Genomic DNA, 22,716 nt, shown 5'->3' on the forward strand with positions numbered 1-22,716 from the left:
CGTATGAGAATTTTGTTCAGTCGTTTATTGGCGGCAAAGATACTGTGACTCTAGAAGAAATAAGATCAGCACTGCATACTAGAGTGTTGCACCATAAGGCGGTTGGTAATGTTACAGATAATCAGGTTGCTGGGTTAGTGGTCACCAGTGGTAAAGGAAAATTTGGAAAAAAGAAGCCTGGAAATAAGAAGCAGTTCTCTAAAGGTCCCAAGCCGGATGATATCTGTAACTACTGCAAGAAAAAGGGTTATTGGAAATCAGATTGCCCTAAGAAGAAGAAGAAGCAGGAAAAACAACATGTTTCAGTTTCAGTTTCAGAAAAAGAAGCGATAAATTCAGATAAAAATCTGGCCCTAATTGCAAACGAACCAACACATCACTCTGATGTGTGGGTTCTTGATTCTGGGGCATCCTATCACATATGTCCAAATAGGGAATGATTTACAAAATATGAGCAGATAGATGGCGAAAATGTCGTGATGGCTAATAGCGCTATCTGCAAGGCTTTGGGATTGGTTCTATCAAGATCAGAACACATGCTGAAAAAGTTGCCACACTGAACGAAATTAGGCACCTTCCCAAAATGACGAAGAATCTGATATCACTTAATACTCTTGACAGTAAGGGTTTTAGGTTCAGCGGAGGAAGTGGAGATTTGTGCATCAGTAAAGATTCATTAGTGGTTCTCAAAGGAATTAAGCATGGCATCCTGTACATCTTACAGGGTTCAACGCTAACAGGTTCTGCCACTGCTGCTGTTGCATCTTTTGAAGATCGTAGGTCTAATATGACCAAGCTGTGGCAGATTAGGCTTGGTCATATGAGCGAAATGGGGATGCAGATTCTGTCTAAACGTGATCTTCTAAAAGACCACAAGGTCACCGATCTTGGATTCTGTGAACATTGTACTTTCGGTATACCACATCGCAGAAAGTTTGGGAAGGCAATTCACAGGACAAAAGGCACACTTGATTACATCCATTCTTACTGTTGAGGTCCTTCACGAGTTGAGTTTTTGGGAAGCTATCAATATTTTTTTATCCATGATTGATGATTATTCAAGGATGACTTGGGTAATCGTTATGAAGAAAAAAGGTGAAACTTTCAAGAACTTCAAGCAGTGGAAGGCCTTAATGGAGAATCAAACTGGAAAGAAGATCAAAAGGCTGAGAACTGATTATGGTCTAGAATTCTATTCAAAGGAGTTTGATAAGTTCTGTAAAAATGAAAGAATTACTCGGTATCACACAGTTCGACACACACCACAACAAAATGGTGTAGCAGAACGCATGAATCAGACACTTCTAGAGAGAGCACGGTGTATGCTCTTCAATGCTGAGTTGCCAAGGAGGTTCTGGCCGGAAGCAGTGAGCACAGCCTGCTTCTTAATCAATCGTACACCTTATACAGGTATAAATTACAAGATACCTTATGAAGTGTGGTCTGGTATGTTCCCTACTTACTCAAATCTGAAGGTTTTTGGTTGTACTGCATATTATCATGTCAGTGAGGGCAAACTAGAACCAAGGGCTAAAAAAGGAGTGTTTCTGGGATATGGAGACGGGGTTAAAGGGTATAGAATCTGGTCACCCTCAGAAAAGAAAGTTATACTTAACAGAAGTGTAATTTTTGATGAAAACTCGATATTTAACCACCCCTATGAAGACTGTTGTTGAAGAAAGTGCAAGTGTTGATAAACAGGTAGAGCTACAAATCATTCAAAATGATTTTGAATCACAGCAGAAATTTGATGATCATCAACAACTATCCTTTGAAACTGAACCTCCTGCAGAAGTAGAGTCTCCAGAACCTACATCAGCAGAAAGGTTGGCACCTATATCCCATACTGTGTCAGTAACTCAGCAACACGATATTGGTTATGATCATGCGGGGAGAGTGGGAGTACGACTTCCCAGCAGGTATCGAGATTTTGTAGGTTATGCATTTCAGGTTGTTGAGGAGGTGGATTCCCCTGAACCCTCTACCTATAGAGAATCTATTTCAGGCAGTGAGTCAGCTCAATGGCTTGCTGCAATGGATGATGAAATGGAGTCGTTACACAAGAACGGCACTTGAGAATTGGTCAAACGGCCAGCAGAGAGAAAGGTTGCGACTTGCAAATGGGTCTTTAAAAGGAAGGAAGGTATTTCTCCAGCTGAGAGCATCAAGTATAAAGCACGTTTTGTTGCAAGAGGGTTCACTCGAAGAGAAGGAGTAGACTACAATGAGATTTTCTCACCAGTGATCAGACACACTTCTATCAGGGTGCTACTAGCAATGGTTGCACATCAGAACTTAGAACTTGAGCAGTTAGACGTGAAGACAGCTTTCCTACATGGAGAGTTAGATAAAGAGATTTATATGACTCAACCAGATGGATTCCATGTTCCGGAAAAAGAAGATTATGTATGCAAGTTGAAGAAATCCTTGTATGGATTAAAGCAGTCCCTAAGATAGTGGTACAAAAGGTTTGACGGCTACATGATTGAGCTCGGCTACAACAGAAGTCAGTGCGATTGTTATGTATATCACAACAAACTTGAAGATGGTTCGATGATCTACTTGATTCTGTATGTAGATAATATGCTTATAGTTGTGAGGAACAAAGCTGATATACAGAAGTTGAAAAGTTTTCTCAGTGCAGAATTTGAGATGAAAGACTTGTGTGCAGCACAGAAAATTCTGGGAATGGAGATTTTTAGGGATAGAAGTCAGAAGAAGCTTTTTTTATCACAGAAGAGTTATATTGAGAATGTACTATCCAGATTTGGCATGTCTACAGCAAATCCTTGAATACTTCGAGTGCAGTGAATGGTCAACTATCAATTACACTCGCACCACAGTCAGAAGCAGAGATAGAGTATATGGCTAAGGTTCCCTATTCTAGTGCAGTGGGTAGTTTGATATATGTCATGGTCTGCATTAGACCTGATCTGGCACATGCAGTCAGTGTTGTTAGCAGATTTATGGCTAATCCTGGGAAGGAGCGCTGGCTGGCCGTGAAGCGAATTTTTCGTTACCTGAGGGATGCGTCTGATGTTGGTCTCATCTATGGAGGTGATATAGAGTGTTTGATTACAGGCTATTCAGATTCTGATTATACTGGAGATATTGATAGTAGAAGGTCGATGGCTGGTTATGTTTTCACTTTTGGGCATTCTGTAGCTAGTTGGAAAGCAACTCTACAACCTACAGTGACTCTGTCCACTATTGAGGCAGAGTATATGGCACTGACGGTGGCTACTAAAGAGGGAATTTGGTTAAGGGGACTGGTTGGAGATCTTGGCCTACATTAGGATCAGGCTAATATATATTGTAATAGTCTCAGTGCAATATGTCTAGCCAAGGATCAAGTTCATCATGAGAGGACTAAACACATTGATGTTCGATATCACTTCTTGAGATCCGAGACAAGGATCAAGGTGAAGAAAATTGGCACTGCTGACAGTCCTGCTGACATGTTCACCAAGCCGGTTCCTCATAATAAGTTCAAACATTGTTTGGACTTGCTAAATGTCCTAAGTTTTTTATAACCCTTATGGGCATTCTGATGGTACTTAGAGACAATTCTGATAGTAAAAGAAGACTCTGAGTACGTCTGGCACTTCATCAGTGCTTCTGTTACATTTGTTTCTGAGAAGATTCAAGTCAAAGTGGAGATTTGTTGAAATGTCTTGAATCAGATTTTCGACCTCCACTGAGTTGTTCAAAGGTCTTGATTTTTGGGCCTAATTTTTGGGTCCAGTCCGTTTTGATTATTTGGTTGTATATATATATATATATCTTATATCCATTCTATACAAAAATATTTGATACATTCCGAACCCTAATAGAAAAATCTGATTTTTTCCAAATTTGTTCTTGTTTGTTCTTCCGTTCCGCTGCATCTGTTTTAACACCATCCGTGTTTTATACTTATAAGCAGAAATCACATTTCATCCTGCCTGCATATTGTAAATCCTAATTTTTGGAATGATAAAGTAGTTAGTCCCATCATATAAAGGAAAACCAAAGTTATTTACATCTTCATAGTAACTGGTGCAATACAATAATCCAAACTGGTGCAAAAATATATCATCTAAGCAACTCACCTTAAAACTATGTCAACAAATTACATGCTAATTCAAAGATTTTCCACTAGTGAGGAGTATTGCAGTAGCATTGTCAATATATATAATGGAAGCAGTAGCTTGACAGGAACTCAACTAAAAAGCATTAACAATGTCTACAAAAAATAGCCATTTGATCCAAGGATCATTTAGTTTTCTTCAAGATTCACCTACATGTGTCATAAACCAAGCAATTGGAGTTACCAATCACACAGCTCTGCTTTTACAGTTTTAATCTTAGAAAACAAATAAAAACTAAGTTAGAGTAAAGATTACCAAGTTTATTGGCCAAGTAATGGCCACTCCAATTGCATCTCCAATCTTGTGGAAATTATGGTATGGCCTTATCAGCTCTTCATCACTCTCCACAAACACATTCACATGGATTTCACACCAATGTAATCCCAAAGGCGTGTCACCAAGATAAATCATAGTTTCTGTGAATGCATATTCATGACAAATATTTAAGTAGGCTCATGATTAAAAGAGAACCAAATGTTAGATTAGGTATGTCATTAAAGGTAATTTTCTAGTAGTAAGCAATGTAGATTGACCCTTAAGTCACAAGGATAGCTATGCACATAAATAACTTAGAAGAGCAAACACAAGTCATGAGGATTTATGTAAAGTTTTATTAAAGAATTCAGTAATATAAATTTAGACATTTAGCGACGATAAACAATTCCAAAATTAGAGCTACAAGTACATGGTTTTGGTCAATCATGTTAATCAGAATAATAATTTTCATCTATGTCTTGTTGTAAGATTTCAATTTATGAAGTTAAATGTGCACTAGTGTGTAGTGAACATATATTTATTACATTGGACTTACATAACATTTAATAGCAATTGGAAAAAAAGAAAGACTAATAGTAACTGAAACAAGGACAAAACAAGAGGGGAAAAGCTAGACAAATATTAGGACCAAGAGTTTTGCCATTTCCTGTCAGTAGTATTCTGGTGACCCTAATTAACAACGTTGCTAGACAAAGACCCAGTGAAAACTAAAGTCATTAGAAATTAAACTAACCACTGGAATTTATAAAAGGTGTACACTTCATCACTGTCTTTGTACCTTGTGCAACGAGAAATTGAAAAAAAGAATAGAACAAATTTCATAGTATAATGCACTTTGTCCCAACCATCTAAAATGTCTCTGTCACCTATTAATTTTGTCAAATTAAACTTATGAGATATTTTAGTTGTACAAACACATCCACAAGTAGGTCTAATATAATCAATGAAATTAGAACAACACGAACATAAATGTAAGATTAGCCCTGCTTATGTCATGCTCCAATTTAATATAAATGTAACATGAGCCCTAAAAGCATTAGCTTGACACCAAATAGTAGAAGCTTCCTTATGCTTTTCTATAAGCAACATGTTTTTTTCCTCATTCTTGAAACTATAATATCCAAATCTTTGATCAGTATCTGAATAAAAATAGACAAAGTGATTTCCTAAGTGAAATGAGATTGTGAGAGTGTCCAAACTTTTTAAAAGGCAAGAAACAACTTTACATATTGTCTTCACTCAATATATATCATGCATAAATACTTAATGAACAAACAATAATATCACATGACAAGAGTTGCCAAGCTACTGCTTCATTAGGCAATGGTCTGAGACAAAAGTAGCTAAATACCTCAAATAGAAAATGCATGTTCAAACTAAAGATCCAAAGAGAAAACATAAAGACACATTCAACCATGTTGCAATATTTCAGTTCTCTATTCAACTCAAGATTAGTTTATAAAATTGATTTCAAGAAAAGAAGGCAGAGCCTTGGCAAAAAACTAAAGGGCATGCTGCTTGGAAGAATTGAGTAAACTATAGAACAAATCCATTTGGCCCGCAATGAAAAACTCATTTAGTCAATTTATCAAATATGTGGTGGGTCACGGATGCTACCAAACCGATGCTAAAGAAGGCTATAACATTTACTTGGAATCTTTCGACGGCATCCAATCATCAAGAAACTTCAGTATAACCATCAAGAACCTTCTATTGTTTGCTAAAAAACAAAAAGAAAAAATTCCAAACATGAGAATAAATCAAAACAATGACACATCAAATCAACTAACATTTTGATGGCATACTCAAATAGCTAAGTAGAAGACAACCCTAAATTGTTGATGCCATCAACCTTTTTGCTTATTTTAGACAAAATTGGAGATGTATATGTAGACCTAAAGTTAAAATTATCTCTTAAATACAAGAAATCAAAAAGAAAACAATCTTGATGTTAACAAAAAATTGAATAATTGATATTCAATAAACTAAAAAAACATCTTAATCATTGTACCTCCATCGGTGGGATGAATCCCAGTTGCTTCCTCCTTGAAAAATTAGTTGATTGGCAAGAAAATTGGCTAAATTTACCCTAAATTGAGAGAAACAAGAGAGGGAGGGAAAGGTCACAGTACAAAGAGAGAGAAAATGCAGCGGGTGAGCAGAGAAGTAATGAGATGTGGTAAGTAAGAAAAGGGAGGAAATATTAGAATTTTGGGTGAAAATAATCACGCGCTAAAGCATAGCACCAACTTTCAAAATTAAGGGTGATACGATATAGTTTTGTCTACTTTTGGCACCTTTTTAATGACACTCCTTACTGACTATTATGTTAACACCCTATTATGACGTTTAGGAAATATGTCATAATACAAGTGTCATTAAAAGCTATTTTTCTAGTAGTGATTATTTAAATAAATTTTTATAAACGGGTAGTGGTTAGGCAAAAACTTACAAGATATTGTGCTCTAGCGCTATCACCTTGAAAGTCCTCTGGAAAAGTGGGATACCTACTTGGATTTGAAATATAAAGCATTGTCTGCTCTCGATACTAATGACGATACTCATCCGATGGATATGTAGGATCTTCAACTACAACAACATCTTGTACATGCACACGCCGATCAGTCCACACATCTATATATGCTCTATGCGTAGTTATCCAGTCTTGATTCTCCCTTACCACGACGATCTAGAGAATGTAGGGTTACTTGATTTTCAGTCAACTTAAGATCAGGCAGGGATTGATAATATCTAAATTGTCATATACCTAGATGCGGAAGATGCGGCCCGACAACTTCCCAACATATAAGATACTGTCACCTCCAAATGTCACGACCTGCAGTACAATATGCAGGCAGAAAAGTGAGAACATCCTCCGAATATGGCTACCATATGAACTGCAAAAAAGATAAATGAATATGCACAGACCACTAAGTTAAATTGGTCTCCACAAACAATTTACTATATGCACCATTGAATATTGTCAAATGCAAAAAACACAACAAATTTAAGCAAATTTCTGTCATTTTTCATATTTTTTAAGAAAATTTTGACAGCATCTCCCCTATAACTGGAAGAAAACTCCCTGTCAACAAATCCAAGTTTGAAATAATCAAATACAATCTGTATCTATTCATCTAACAGTTACATATTTTATTATCTTATTCAAAAAAGGTAAAGTATTAGATGTTCAACGTCATTGCACAATTACAATACCTCTTGAGGATGTAGACCTATCAACTGATCTCGAAATATTGACACGACATGTCTTACAACTCTGTGTAGATAAAACCCAACATTCCACCTAAATAGAATAAATGAAGATTTTTTTAAAACAAATGATTGTTATTTAAATTACAAATTATGGTCACAACTACAATTGATTTATACACACCGAACTCCATATGGACCAGGATAGTGCTCTAACGGCTGCACTCGATCGGAACGCATTATAGGTATACATTCCCATACCCATATCTGTAATAAAAATTGGAATCATTTCATAATTGTAATAAAATAATAAGTAAATAACCTTACTTTTATTGAGTTTAATGTATCTGTAGCAAAACTAATGGTCATACAATAATCGATCTAGAGGGTGATGTGACTATACACAGGGATCGATAGAGAGTCACTAATATCGTACTACCCCAATTGTACCGCCCAACAATTTTCAAGTCTCATAATAAGGGAAGATATATTAACGGGACTTTATTATCAGATTTATCGGACAATAAATGACCACCTAATAACAGGAGGAGGTATATGCATGCTTGCTGTCTACATTCGACATCCGAAGCATCAGTTGGCAACTCTGTATCTAATGCCCTGGATAAACACCCCAATTTTAACCTTTGTTCATCAAAATCCGACAGGGACGGAGAAAAACTAATAAGCTCCTCACATATGAGTCCCCATTCCTGAACACTATAAGATGTATCTATCCCTGTAATTGGAGGACTATTGATCGGTAATCCCCATAGGACCTCTACATCCTGTAAGGCAACTGTAACCTCTCCAACGGGTAGATGAAAGGTATGAATTTCAGGCCGCCATTGCTCCATTAAACTAGTGATCAGAGCATGATCAATCATCATATATCCACTCTCGAGCACCCCTTCAAACCCAACCAAACGAAAATAATGCCAAACAGTTTCGGGAATAGGTGTATGCTCCCAAAAATCCTTATCACATCGTCTGACATCGAGCTAATTGTCCAAAATATGCCAGAAAAATATGAAATGTGCCCATTGTGCAGTTCTTGCAGAGATAATATCGTACATGAATGGCCCCAGATGCAGATCTGTTGGTGCAAGAATGTCAATCATATCGATGTGAATATCTGCAAGAATAAGTACAATAATGCAAAATTTGTCATTCCTTATAACCATAAACCGAATCATCAAATACAAAATATTGAAAGATTCAACTAATATATAAGACTACACACTATAATGCCTAGAATAGGAGTTTGAGAACCCATACTAACTTGACACTTTAAGAACTAAGACCCCTTCAAACTAAAAAAAAAAACAAAAATATTATTTTCATAATTTATCAACAAATAGTATATAGCAAAATATACTAATTTCATAATGCCTTCTAATAGAATTACATGGGTTCCTATCTCTAAATTATTTCATTCAAGGTTTATAATTTGAGCAATTTCTTCTATTGTGACCCGACTGATGATAATTTGTACATTTTCTTGGTTCTTCTGGATCTCTCTCATCCATCTCATTTCGAATTCTTCTTGCTCGTACTCTTCCTGCCCGAAATGTAATATATTTACTTCTATCTACATGTAACTCCCAATCAGGTTGGAGCCAAGTATTTGGATGCGGTAAAGGGTTAAACCTTTCTGAATACTGTACCGGCCACCACTTTTTTATAAATTGGGGCCTGTACTGCTACCACTTGGCACAAGAGCAAGTTTTATCAAAAAATTTGACCGTTTGTGTATTACCCCCTTTGCCATCCATACGTCGGCCTGTCACAACTTTGTACACCCCTGTTGAGACATCAAACTCCACAACCCTATGGAGTTCGGCTTTCTGATCAAAAATTTTAAATCGCCGCCATATCTTTGGAGGAAAAGGGTTACAGTAATGTCTGGCATTCTCACTTCTCGTTTCAAACAACTCAACTGTCCCGATGAAATGTCATATTGATACAAGCCCAAATTGGCAAATGGCGTGCCCCTCTAAGTACATTATTATAGCTTTCGGATATGTTGATTGTAAGAATACCCCCAACGATGGCCACCGTCATGTGTTAGACACCACTTTTCAGGTCCAATATCAGACAAATAAGTTCATGCATCAGAAACATGTTTCTTATTTCTCGTTTGAACCCCCGCCACTTGCGCAATTGTCTAGCTTTTTCCATTGCTCAACACAACCTTTTAAGATGCAGGCCTTTGAAGTGTGTCATTAGTTTGCTCCTAACGTGTCGTAGGCAAAACTTATGAAACGCCAAAGATTCTTTTCAATAATCAAACTGTGTCATGGCATGAATGATACCATTATGACGATCCGAAATGACAAAAAGAGGATACCGGTCACGAGCCACATGGTATCTAAATTGCTCCATAAATCATGACCAACTAGAAATAGTCTCTTCATCACCAATGGCATAAGCAATTGGAATTATCTTGTTGTTGGCATCTTGCGCAATTGCAACAAATAGTTTGCCTTTATATTCACTATGCAAATGAGCGCCATCAACATATATAACCGGTCTACACATGCAAAATGCATCAATAGCCGGTCCAAAAGCCCAGAATACAAACTTAAATGTTTTTACTCGATCTGTACTTTCCAAATGGTGCTACCACTTGACCACAGTTCCCGGATTTGACTGAACAAGTGCATCAATATATTTTGGTAGTTTAGCAAAATTGGCATCCCAAGATCCAAATATAAGTTCAATAGCTTTGTATCTGGCATACCATGCCTTTTTGTAAGAAACATCCACCTTCAAGCCTTCCTTAACATGACTCATTATATTCTTAACTTTAAATCTAGGATCATTTTCAATGCTACAAAGTATGTGTCTAGCAATAACTGAAGATGTGAGACTTGTATTGCTATTACTCATCAAATCACCTAGACAATTATTGTCGTTGACCCATTTGATTATTTGCCACAAACTATGAGTCTTCTTTTTCACTGCTCTAACACACTAGTCGCATGCCGAATACGATGGGGTGACTGTAGTGCTAGTACTCCTATCAAATACAGATTTGCATTTGACAACCCACGTGTTACTCTCGCTCTCAACCACCCTGAACTCCCTGTTATGATTGATAGACTACATCCTAACAGCCCTACTGAGCTGTTGTTTGCTCTCAAATATTATATGTAGGCGTATATTATTATTTTTCTCACTGAATATAACAATGCGCTCTAACTTACTTTTATCAGTGAGTTGGTCATCATTATGTATGTTTCCAAGGTCAGAGAAAAATCTAAGACCTCTTGGAACATATGAGAGGCCCACAATTGCATTGTTTGACCTACTATCTCCTCGCTCAGTATTCGCAACGCTCATACCATTAAAAGGCTATTGGGTCTCGAGATCCGGGTGAAAACCACAAGCTTCATGTTCGTCATCTGAGCCACTGTCGGACACATCAATTGACTCAGATACTTCTATGTCTTCTGTGTCATGTTCCGAATCATCGTCTCCTCTAAAGCAGGGAGCTTGTCATATCCACTGGCATACACATTATCTATAGTTGTTGTTGGACAACTTAGACCAGGGGTGAAATCTAAGCCATAACAAGATAAATGATACAGTGATCCTGGATCTCTACAACTTGGAATCGAGTCAAGGCCGTGAACATATTCAACATCACGCCTTAACCCTGATGTGATGCTTGACTCTGACGAGTCCCTATCCCAATCTCCATGTGTATATTGGGAGGCCGATGCAGTCTCTGATACTACTGTACTAGAGTGGGACCGGAATCTTGTTGGATTCATGCATGCATGGACAAGTGACATCATCGGACCAACATTGGTAGTTGATGAAATGAATATGCTACTGACTCGAGAATTTTGGAAAATTTCGTCCTTCTCGATATAAAGCTCGGCTATGTATGGAACAATTTCATTCCATATATCGTACATTATCTCCAGAGTTTCATCATCCACCACTGTGGAGACATTATAAGAGGTACGGCCACACGATTGACGGAGAAATAAATTCAACTTGAACGTCTCCCGATTAACCCCCATATATTGATAAATTATGTCAACCAATTCCTCATATCCAATTCTATGCCGCAATGTGAACGTACGGTTGGAGGTATGAGGCAAGTAACAAATTGACCCATCCTCGTAATGTATTTTACCTCCCCAATAAAGAGACACTCGCAGAGGTCTTTCTACAAACATATGTGTGAAATGAATCCTTATTTTGGGGAAAATAAATTAGAATTTGTAATACAAAAGTATGAAACAAATGACTATCGGATTAGGACTCTCTTCAAAATAATTTTCGCATCATCTCTCCCAAATATTAGCTCAAACTTTTCATTAACCATTGACCAATTTTTTTTAGCTATCAATGCACTGTAAATAATTACTATTTCTTAACTAGCTAAAGAAAAAACTATATTAATTATATGATGCATATAATAGAATGTGAAACTACAATAATTTGGAGGAGAATCCCCTATCTCAATGTTAGAAGCAGCCTGCTTGTAAAAGTTAATATTTTTAGTTAATTTTTTATAGAATTTGAAAGCATATTTTAAGTTAATATTCCCTCTAAATCCCCTATAAATTTCGATAGAATGTTATTCATGAATTCTTATTCTGCAAAAAAAAAAAAGAAGATAAGTTGATTAAGTTCAATAGCTTTCCTTGTTTTATTTCACGTTTCAAAACACCCCCTTTGAGTCACTCTTGTCACCACTCCTCAAAAAAACTTTTAAGTTAATAACTAACCAAAAAAGCCCAAAATTATATCTAAGCATGTAAATGTCAAAACTTTTTGAAAACTTAGTAGAATTTTTGAAAAAATTTCAACAGAATCTCCCCTATAACTACGCTAAAACTCCTTGCCAACCAATCCAAGCACGTATCAATTTTCAAAGCTAGTTTATTTAATTGCCTAAAATATTACGATGCATTCGCTAAATCTTTCTACATCCACCAAATTCATCAAATTCGTCATCTTTATGGTTCAAAAGTAAAACTACATAAAAGACCATTCAAATAAAATAATAAAGCCAAAACAAAATGGCCAATCAAAATTTCCAAATCCCTGATAATTTGGTCAAAAAAAGATGTATATCTCATTTTGTCATGTTCGAGACAACCGGAGGGATCAAATAAAACCTACTTGTTCAAGTAAAATGAACTTGTTCATATAGTTGGACAAATATCATAAATATAAAGAGAGGCAACTTTGTTAAAGTTGTAAACTTATAAATTTACCTAATAATTAGTCTCAGATTCCATACATGCACTCCAACAGAGATTTGATCCTACTATTATCAACCAAAGCCTCTTCAACTGATAATGTGCTCGTGTCACCAACTTTGTGCGCATCTGTATGAACATGATGGAATTAATGACAAAACAAAAAAATTTAAAAATTAGTCGTAGCATGTATTTGTCAAAAATTTTTAAACAACTTTGATAGTTTTTAAAGAGATTTTGATAGAATCTCCCCTATAAATGGGCTAAAACTCCCTGCAGCTGAACAAATCACATCAATTTAGAACACTGCAAACTATAATCTCCTATTTTGCTATAAGAGTTTATTGCAAGGGTTAAAACTGAAAATTCTGCTAAAATGTCCGGGTTTAACAACATTGCCCCCTCCAGCTTTTAAATTGGACTTGAACTTTTTCCATTAGCATAAAAATGAAATTTATAAGTAAAAATTCAATCTACTCGAATGAATGAATTCAATAAACACTCATTCGGGTCCAAAATCCAACTTATTTGAAAAATTATAGCCTTTGGTCATGTCTTTCATAATATCTTCCAATTTTCTATTTTTATTTGTACTTTGGTCCAATAAATCTGACCTTTTATAAGTCCATTTTAGAGATTTTTGAGTTAAAGTCTTCTTGTTCCTTTTTTTTGTTCCCCCTCGAGGATGATCCTTTGGTCATTGTGGCTATCTTATGGCCCGTTCAATTGGATAACATCCACAAACAAGAACTTGTACCAAGCATTCATTACCAGTTTGTATTTGTTTATCATAATATAAAGTTGAATGGACTTATAAATGGCCCATATTTTTGTCAATTCACCATTGTATTGGCTACCTAAACGTCCTGCATCTCCTCCCACATATTGTAGTATTAGTTAATTGAGTTAATAAAAAATTGGGCCCTGCTTTGTGTTGCCTAATGCTGGATTAGTGCAAAACAACTTAAAATCCAAAGATGTCTGTAATCTCTATGATGCATTGTATTTACCTTCAAATCCAAGTTCATGTACAACTTACAAATCTATTAAATTAGGATTGAATATCCCAAACTCAAGATTTAATTGAATTCCTAATCCTCAATCCATTTTCATCTACTAATACACTGGTATCTCAATTTGTCATTAACCTGTTATGTTTGTTCTCAAAATCTCCTTCATTAATTGTCACTCCAGCTAACATTTTCATCAAATATAACCCAACTCAGCAGTCTTGACCCCTTAAACCACTTTCCAGGCTAGGATATACCACCACAATTAATGATACCAAAACAGAGGGAATGTATTAAATGTCAATGTTGATTTGTCAAATTTCCTCCACCAAGGCAAATTATGCATCGGACAATTATCTATTGATGGGACCAAATTATTGTCGGCAATTGAAATTCTGAGCAGTCAAATTAACTGCTGTGATTCTTGAGAGGGCAGGCCATTAAGGATAGTGATTAAGAACTATATGTTGACTTTAGTCCCTAGCTTTTGATATTTACAAAACAATGGATGATACTAATACCTCTTCAAGAAATATTTTCAGCTATGAAGCAAATCTGATTCAAAGAACAAGAGCATTTGAAAGAGATAAAAGAAATTGAAAGCTGTCGGACGCTCGCGAAAACAACATCGGACATCCGAAAAACAATGCAGCACTTCGGACGCATGAAGAACTCCATTACTGGATGTCCGAAAGAATTAACATGATTTCTCAAACTCACTATTTATATAAATAGTGTATGGGCAGAAACTTCAAACAACTTTTGCACACTGAAGATACAAAAGATATAGAGTAGTTTTAGTGAGAAAACACTCTCTAAGGAAGATTTGTAGTCTTGGTGGTGTGAAGTTTGTTGTAAGCTTTTCATTTGTAAGTGAATACTTCAATAGTGTAACTTTGTGAGGGTTGTCCTGAGGGATAATAAAACTTCCTAACTTGATCGAGTGGAGTTTAGGGCAAAGAGGAAGTGAGCCTTCTTTTGTACACAAGATTGGTTGTATTTCATCAACTTGAAGAAGTTTGTTTGAATTGATCTACAAGCTCAAGAGGGTAATCAAATAGTTTGCAATTCTTCCTTTCTTATTTACTTATTGTTATCTTGTGATCTTTAAATTGCTTATATCTTCTACTTTTCTCAAGTGATTTTGTTCATTCATTGATTGATTCATTATGTGATCACTTAGAAAAGAGGGTAAATTTCATATTGAGCAAAAAGTGCCCATAATCTGATTAATTTCTTAATCAACCTAATTCACCCCCCTCTTAGGTTGTCTTCGATCATTACACTATAAATAAGTGGGATTTTGTAATTTTAACTCCACAATAAGAACATTTGTATTCTCTTCATGTCCTTAAGAACATCTGTACCATGAATGAACATTAATGTTTAACAAAAGAAAAAAATAGCGATTATTCGTAGCATTCATTTTCACCAGAAAAAGAAACAAAATCAATAACTACGGGCATTTCAGCATCTTCTTCCGTCACTGGCCATAGCATCACAAAGCTTACCTTATTCACCGAAAGATGGCTGTACCTTCAACATTTTCCGGTCTCCATTTTGCAGCTTTTCGGGCCTTCAACTTTCCGATCTCCGTTTTGCAGCTTTCTGGTGAGAGCTTCCGAGATGACCAGAGTTGGACTCCTTCCCTCCAACGGCTGCACTCTTGATGAATGCTGCTGCTTCCGAGGATTTCAATGGCGGATTTGGGATGCAATTTCCCCTCAATTTGTATTTCCCAATTTTGTTGTTTCTTACGGTTTTCTGGTTAAATGAGTCAAAGAGAGGACTGAGGTTGAAGGAGCTGGGTTTTTGTTTTTGATCGACAGACAAAGGACCTCGCATTTCTCAAATGCAAGGTCTATTTAAAAAAAAAAATGCTACCTGGCTTTTTGTTAGCTCGCATTTGCTGAATGCGAACTAAGCTAGTTCGCATTCAGAAAATGCGAACCACTTGATTTTAGAAATTACCCCACAAATACCGTCTCTTGTAGAAAATTTTTTTTCCATAATAATTTAAGAATTTACTCGGATAGTTTATTACTATTATAAGATAAATCCATGACGAAGTAAGGGAAGTGGAGGTCATTCCATGTCAGTAGTTAGGCAGCGTTGAAAGATCCCCTAATACTTCTTTTTATAGAGGAAATTCTTAAATTATTATGGAAAAAAAAATTTTTACAAGAGAGGCTATTTGTGGGGGTGATTTCTAAAATCAGGTGGTTTGCATTTGCTGAATGCGAACTAGCTTAGCTCGCATTCAACAAATGCGAGCTAACAAAAAGCCAGGTATCATTTTTTTTTTTTTTAAATCGACTTCACATTTCTCAAATGTGAGGTCCTTTGTCTGTCAGTCAAAAACGAAACCCAGCTCCTTCAACCTCAGTCCTCTCTTTGACTCATTTAACCAGAAAAATCCTAAGCAACCACAAAATTGGAAAATGCAAATTGAGGGGAAATTGCATCCCAAATCCGTCATTGAAATCCTCGGAAGTAGCAGCATTCATCAAGAGTGCAGCCGTTGGAGGGAAGAAGTCCAACTCTAGTCATTTCGGAAGCTCTCGCCAGAAAGTTGAATCCCCGAAAAGCTGCAAAATGAAGACCGGAAACTGTTGAAGCTACAGCCATCTTTCGGTGAATAAGGTAAGCTTTCTGATGTTATTGTCCAATAACGGAAGAAGATGCTGAAATGCCAGTGACGGAAGAAGATGCTATTGTCCAGTTACGGAATCTCGCATATGCAATGCTGACCTCGCATGTGTCAAACGTGGGGTTGCCTAACCTTTTGACAAGGTAACCTCGCATTTGACAAATGCTTGAAGCAATTTTTTTTAAAATTTTTGCAAAATCAGAAATTCAATAATAAATCGCATTTGCGAAATGCGAACTTAGTGAGCTCGCATTTTATAAACGTGAACAACACTTAAGCAGAATGCTACACTCAAAAAGCTCCATTTATAGAAAAATTTTAAATTTCATCATAAATTTAGAAATTTCTCCGTAAAATCAAGAGCAATTTTTAGTGGATGTGACGAGGCCGTGACGACATTTTTACTCAATTCCTAGGCTGCAGCAAGCAGATCTAAAGGACCGTTCCAAATCCCCAAATTTGGCCTGGAAATATAGCAATCTTGACAATTTTCTCAAAAAATCTGGCAAATTTCACTCATCAGCTAGCAACTCCCATAATATAGCAACCTTGATAATTCTTATCCAAAAATTTACTAGCAATTTTTACTCATCAGCTTGCAACTGTTCCCCAATTCTTGACATAGCTTATACGACATGATGCTACTTAACCAAAACTGAATGAAGCTGACAGCATTTACAAGGAACTTGGGTCAGACTTCGACCAAGATCAAGTAAACTACGATCTCGGTTCTATTGTGTCAACAACAAATTGGAACCTAAGCACTTGGAACAAATATTGAACATCCCAATATGCTCTGCCCAATTATGCTCTGTCAAAGGGATTACTGACCGCATCAATGTGTACGGACCTGGAATGCTGGGATCCCAACCTTCACCACTTTTACTGAAACCTCTATAGTACATGATAACAGCATTACAGTAAAATATTTGTGCTCAATATAGCTAGTCAAGTTGTTTCGTCCAGTCAAATGGATCCCAATCTTGGGCAAAAGCAGCAACAGCTTGTTTCTGCATCTCCAACGATATATGCTTCTGTCGACAGTGCATGTCTTCAGCAGGCAAGCGTAGCATACCTCTTATCACATTTAGGCCAAAGTTGCTCTTAAATTGCTTTTCATCATCAATCACATGAACGAATCCCTTGTCTAGGCCAAATTCGACATGAAAGTAAGGGAAGTTCTTTGGAACTGAAGCACGGAGGCCCTTCTGACTGGTATCAATCAGCTTCTTGGCATTATGTTGACTCCACTCCTCCTCTGCCTCATCAATTGCCTGTGACATATCAAAAAGTAGCCAAATGTTAAGTATCCAAGCATGAAACTCGAGCAGTTTTTTATTTTAAAGACATCAACATGTTAAACCAAAATAATCAATCAAAAAGATCCGATTCATCAATGACTAACTAATCTATAAACAACAAACAACAGGAGTAAGTACGATTGGTTTAGTAAGGAAATTCTTGCTCTAAAAGGACACAAAAGAGAATTTACTCTCTTCAGTTTTCAAGTACAATCATAAGAATATAGATTTACTTCCAACATGTCACAAACATCTCATATGTCTCCTTCTAGCTGAATCACAACTATCAGAGTTGGATAGAACACCTGCACCAGATCATGACAAATTATTTTTAAGGTTTTCTGATGCACAAACTGAGTAATTCATAATCATCATTGCTCTCCATACAAATCAATCAATTTCTGCTTTTGCTTTGCATGCCTTGATCAATCAACAATTTCGTCAAGAACTCAAAGGACTACTTTTACACTTGATTCAGGTAACACCTAGAAAAGCTATTGCAAGACTTCTTAAACAGTTAACACTGTCAATAATAAAAATGAAAAGTGGACACCACCCTCCATGCCCTTATCTACGCAGCAAACTCCATATCGTTAAACACTTTATCATACCAAACTAAACACCACAAAATTTTGGTCTAGAAGGAACCCCATGAGCTCCAATTTATATTTTTCTCCAATCTTCAGCAAGTACTGATTGGTCAAAATTGAAAAAGAATTTAAAAAAAAAAACACATTCACACACACGGATGGCCTCCAGAGTCAGGATCACCTTTAAGATTAACCATCAGAAAGATGCAAAAAAAAGAAGAAACTGAAGAAAACTAACCTTCTTGAAATACAAAGGTGCCTGTTTTGCAACTTCATGGGGCAGCGGAATGCAATCCAGCAAACAATGGCGGCGTTGCTGTGCCAAGCCCATCACTGTTTCAAGAAACACAACATCCTTATCCTGCTTAGCAAACATCATTATCAGGCACTTCTTGAAATTCCGGATTTCGTCCCATATATTGTTGTCTACAGTTCTTGTCCGAGACTCATGCTGCACATGTCAAAAACCATTGTTAGCGCTGTGGGATGATGACAATAATTACAAGATCAACTCAGCAGCAAAGTTAACTTTCTTTCGTTTCCTTTTCAACACTATTAGTGCGTAAAAACTTAAATGTCCATCACAAAGTTCTACGTGGCAAGCAGAAACGATAATCTGGGTTACCAAGGTTTCACATTTTTCAGCAACTAATGAAATGTTAATTTGGAGTATATTACCTTTTGCTGCCCTATGGATTAAGCACAAACACTTGTAAGAATATACCCTGAACCCCAATTTGGTTTTAAAGATGCAAATGCACAACCTTCACTAGGGCATACAAGTAGCTATAACATATCATGAAACATCTGTAATGCATATCCATTTTGGTTCTCTTAATTGGTTGTTTAACTGAAGAATGCAGACCTAACCACTTTTTTGTATACAGGGTACCTCTAAAAGAAAGGAGAAAGCAATTCCTATGAGTCTAAGTTTGTGAAGCACAGTACTGAGATATCTCTAAAGGAATAGGGACATGCATCTTTATCATATAACAGACTAGAAAAGAGGCATTCGTCGTACACGCTCAAGCTCCAGAATTACAGTGGAGCAATCCTGCTCTGGTCTAGATATAAACTGTAAATATGGGGAGAGAGAGAGAGAGAGAGAGAGAGAGAGAGAGAGAGAGAGAGAGTTCACCTGCATAGTTAAAATGCAGCAATGACCAGGGACAACAGGCTGCCAATGAGGTCGAAACAAAATTGACACCTCTCTTTCTGTGTCAAGAGGCGATTTGCAATCCTAGTTGCCTGACTTATCTCATTTGGTTTTTGGTCTGTACCCATTCCTTTGTGCCGAGTCTTTTTCCTTGGACCATCATCATAATCATACTCATCATCTGCCTGACCAGAGATGTTATACTGCTGGTTCCACATTATCTTTTGAGCCAGATACAAGTCAGCGTCCTCCTCCTTCATCTTTTGTCGAGCAGATACACCATGAATGATATATCTGCTTGTGCTCCCATCAATCCGTGGTCTGTGAGACTCATCCTCAGCATCTGACTTTGCCTTTGTGTTTTCAGCCTCCTTCACAAGTTTTTCAGCCTCTTCATGTTTCCCTTTCATGCGAAGCTGCATGACTTTGGCAGCCAACTGGTTTGCCTTCAATGCTGGCTTCACAGTTGGACCATCTTCACCATGTCTTTCAACCAAATTTGATTCCACTAGTCTGTCATTTTTTGCATTTGAAGAACTGACAGGATCATTTGAACTATCATTTTTCTTTTGCATAAAGTCACGCATAAAGCTTCCATCATTGGAAAACTTATTTAAGCTAGACACTGCAGCAGAGAGGTTGATATCCTGAGCAGGCATCTTACGCTTTCCCCAGGATAAAGAATCCTGAACTTTTGGTATTCTCATATTAGCATGGCACGAAGACCCATCCTGCAAAAAGTTACTGTTAGGATTCTAAAACTTATCAGGAAAGGGAAGAAAACCATCCATAAAGAAATATGACTGGGAAAGTCTGGGAAGTTTTTGAAAAATTACCAAAAACTAATCACATACTTCTTTTGAAATTGGAAAATTTTGTATCATTAAGCCAACGTCTTTCAGAAACAACACAGTCTGGAGAAATCATACCTTCTCAATAAATATTCCCTTGTCTCTATCTGCATCTGTTTGTTCTCCGTCCTTTAGCCTTCTCCTCCGACTTTTTATCGCATGAAGATGAGCATGATTTGGTGCCACTCTATGGGATGCCACAGAAACTGCCAGCTCTCCAAGAGAGCCCCACCGATCTTCAACCACCTGTACAAAGTTAGTTCATTACACAATACTAGCTTGAATGAAGAATCTTCAAATAAGAAACCTAAGACAATCCCACATACCTCCTCAAGCTTCCGTCCTTCACAGGCTGCTTGCTCCTGAGCTCGTTTCAATGCTTTCAACCTCCAGCTTGCACCTCCATCACCCACAAGTGAAGAAAAAAGAACTTGGTTCTGACAAGCATTAACATCTGAATCTTCTGGATACCCACTACCATTATTCTTCAAATATGGATTCAAGTCCCTGGGATTCATCTTCTTAGTCTGAACCAAAAAATATACCAGGAAATAGAATAACCAAACTGTATTTGAAAATGCATGATAACAGCAATTTGGCATCTACAGATAAAATCAGCCCAGAGAACAATCCACAACAGGCAAGATAAACACTCTCAACGTTGACAAGAAAACACAAGTATTGGCAGATCGGTCAAACCAATCATATAAAAAATTACATGAAGGCACAACTCAACTGAACAAAAGCCACAGGGCAATGCTTCCTGCAAGAACATGTAGTTTTGTGCATAGACGAGTTGATTTCAGACCCAAAAATAAATAAATAAATCAATAAAGCACACACACACACAAGTTTGGAGAAAAGAACTAAATAAAAATGGAAAAAATCCAGAAGGGAATTTAGATTATCACTTTGAATTGAGATTGACTCATTCAAGGTCATCCAGGATTGAAATGTTACCATTGCTACTAAGCTAATAGCACGTGAGAATATACTACAAAAGAACCAAGTCCTTAATCCAATTACTCCAAGAGAGCCGTTAAAGCCTCTCCAAGTGTCTCTAGTCTCCCCTGTCTCATTTTTATTGATCCTAAATGCTTGTTCTGTCTATTATCCATTAACACCAAAGTTCCTCAAACTCCAATTACCAACAGGCAGCCCCTATCCATTTCTCGTCTTTTCTTGACAATCAAAAGAAGAAAGCGGGGCAAACGATTGAACCCAAAAATGTCAATCGCAGCCTTTTTTTTTTTTTTTTGGGGGGGAACCAAAGCACATAGAAGTTCCTTTACCAACTGTTGTTCCCAAGGTTTCTCCATCACCAAAATTCTGGCCTTTTTAAACTAAAACGTTGCCGCTACAGTATGTTCAATGGTAGAGAACAAACATCAGATTTACGCGTTTGCAGATTTTACATTAAAAAAAAAGTCTAAATAATTTGAAAGCTAACCTCTTCACGTTCAACCTGAACCTCCTGTTGCTTGTCCGAAACCGTTGCCGGAGTCTTTTCCATGGTATCCTTCGGTCGCAGCATCCAGTCCAAACCCATCTCTTTCCTTGAAATATCTCTCAAGTTCTGGGATTCAGAACCTCCACCATTATCTGACCAATTTAGCAAAAGAATAGACAGATTAGTGGAGTCAAATAATTTCATCAATGAATGGACTTTCACCATGATTTTCAGATATTTTCAGGGTATAAACAAATTTTTAAAAAAAGGGGAAAAAAACCTTACCCGTATCCCATTTACACAAGAAATCGCACAGAAAGGCAGCCATAACAAATCAATCTTTAACCCAAAATTAATTCTCTGTTTGAAGACTCTTCACCAAACAGCAAGTCGGTAGCAGAAGTTCAAGAGAAGGAGAAGGAAAAATAAAAGGGCGAAGAAAACGAGGAGGCTTTCATATCATATGCGCGGTGGGTGGTGGTGAAATTCGAAGCACAGAGGGAGAATAGAATAACAGACTCGAGTCGGAAACCTCCCTTGAAGAGGTTTCTGGCGGTGCTTCACAAACCTCCCTTGAAAAAGTTTCCAACGGTATTAGTATTTTTTTTTTCAGAGATAACAATTATAGTATAACCTATGTATCCTAAATTATAGGGAATGAGAGTCGAAAAAGGCATTGTATTAGGAACTAATAGGTACACAAATTTTACTAAATCAAGGGAGTGCTTTAGTATAATTCTTCAATTTTTTTTACCGCATATGAGATTTAAACCACCCAACTACAGCACAAGGAGGTGTTAAAGGGACTTAACACTATGCCACTTAGCCAAGCACAGTAGTTTCTAACGGTATTAGTGGTACCCTTAATTC

The 22,716-nt window shown here is 36.9% G+C and overlaps 2 protein-coding genes and 1 pseudogene across 2 annotated transcripts; 2 read left to right on the forward strand and 1 right to left on the reverse strand.

Annotated features, from left to right (window-relative positions):
• The first annotated feature begins 583 nt into the window (after window positions 1–583).
• Window positions 584–994, forward strand: LOC113737474 (uncharacterized mitochondrial protein AtMg00300-like). The gene has a single exon (XM_027264707.1). The coding sequence runs from the start codon at window positions 584–586 to the stop codon at window positions 992–994; it is 411 nt and encodes a 136-aa protein (XP_027120508.1).
• A 1,487-nt stretch (window positions 995–2,481) lies between these two features.
• LOC140038798 (secreted RxLR effector protein 161-like) lies at window positions 2,482–3,296 on the forward strand. The gene is made up of 2 exons (XM_072084122.1): window positions 2,482–2,754; window positions 2,844–3,296. The coding sequence occupies exons 1-2, from the start codon at window positions 2,482–2,484 to the stop codon at window positions 3,294–3,296; spliced, it is 726 nt and encodes a 241-aa protein (XP_071940223.1).
• A 13,758-nt stretch (window positions 3,297–17,054) lies between these two features.
• LOC113712455 (uncharacterized) lies at window positions 17,055–22,467 on the reverse strand (annotated as a pseudogene).
• Window positions 22,468–22,716: the final 249 nt, after the last annotated feature.

This window comes from Coffea arabica, chromosome 1c (genome assembly GCF_036785885.1).
Source record: "Coffea arabica cultivar ET-39 chromosome 1c, Coffea Arabica ET-39 HiFi, whole genome shotgun sequence".
Classification (NCBI taxonomy): Eukaryota; Viridiplantae; Streptophyta; class Magnoliopsida; order Gentianales; family Rubiaceae; genus Coffea; species Coffea arabica.

Coding starts and splice junctions, on each gene's coding strand:
- LOC113737474 (XM_027264707.1), top strand. CDS start 584: ATGACGAAGAATCTGATATCACTTAATACTCTTGACAGTAAGGGTTTT.
- LOC140038798 (XM_072084122.1), top strand. CDS start 2,482: ATGATTGAGCTCGGCTACAACAGAAGTCAGTGCGATTGTTATGTATAT. Junction 2,755..2,843: donor AGAAGAGTTATATTGAGAAT/GTACTATCCAGA, acceptor CTCGCACCACAG/TCAGAAGCAGAGATAGAGTA.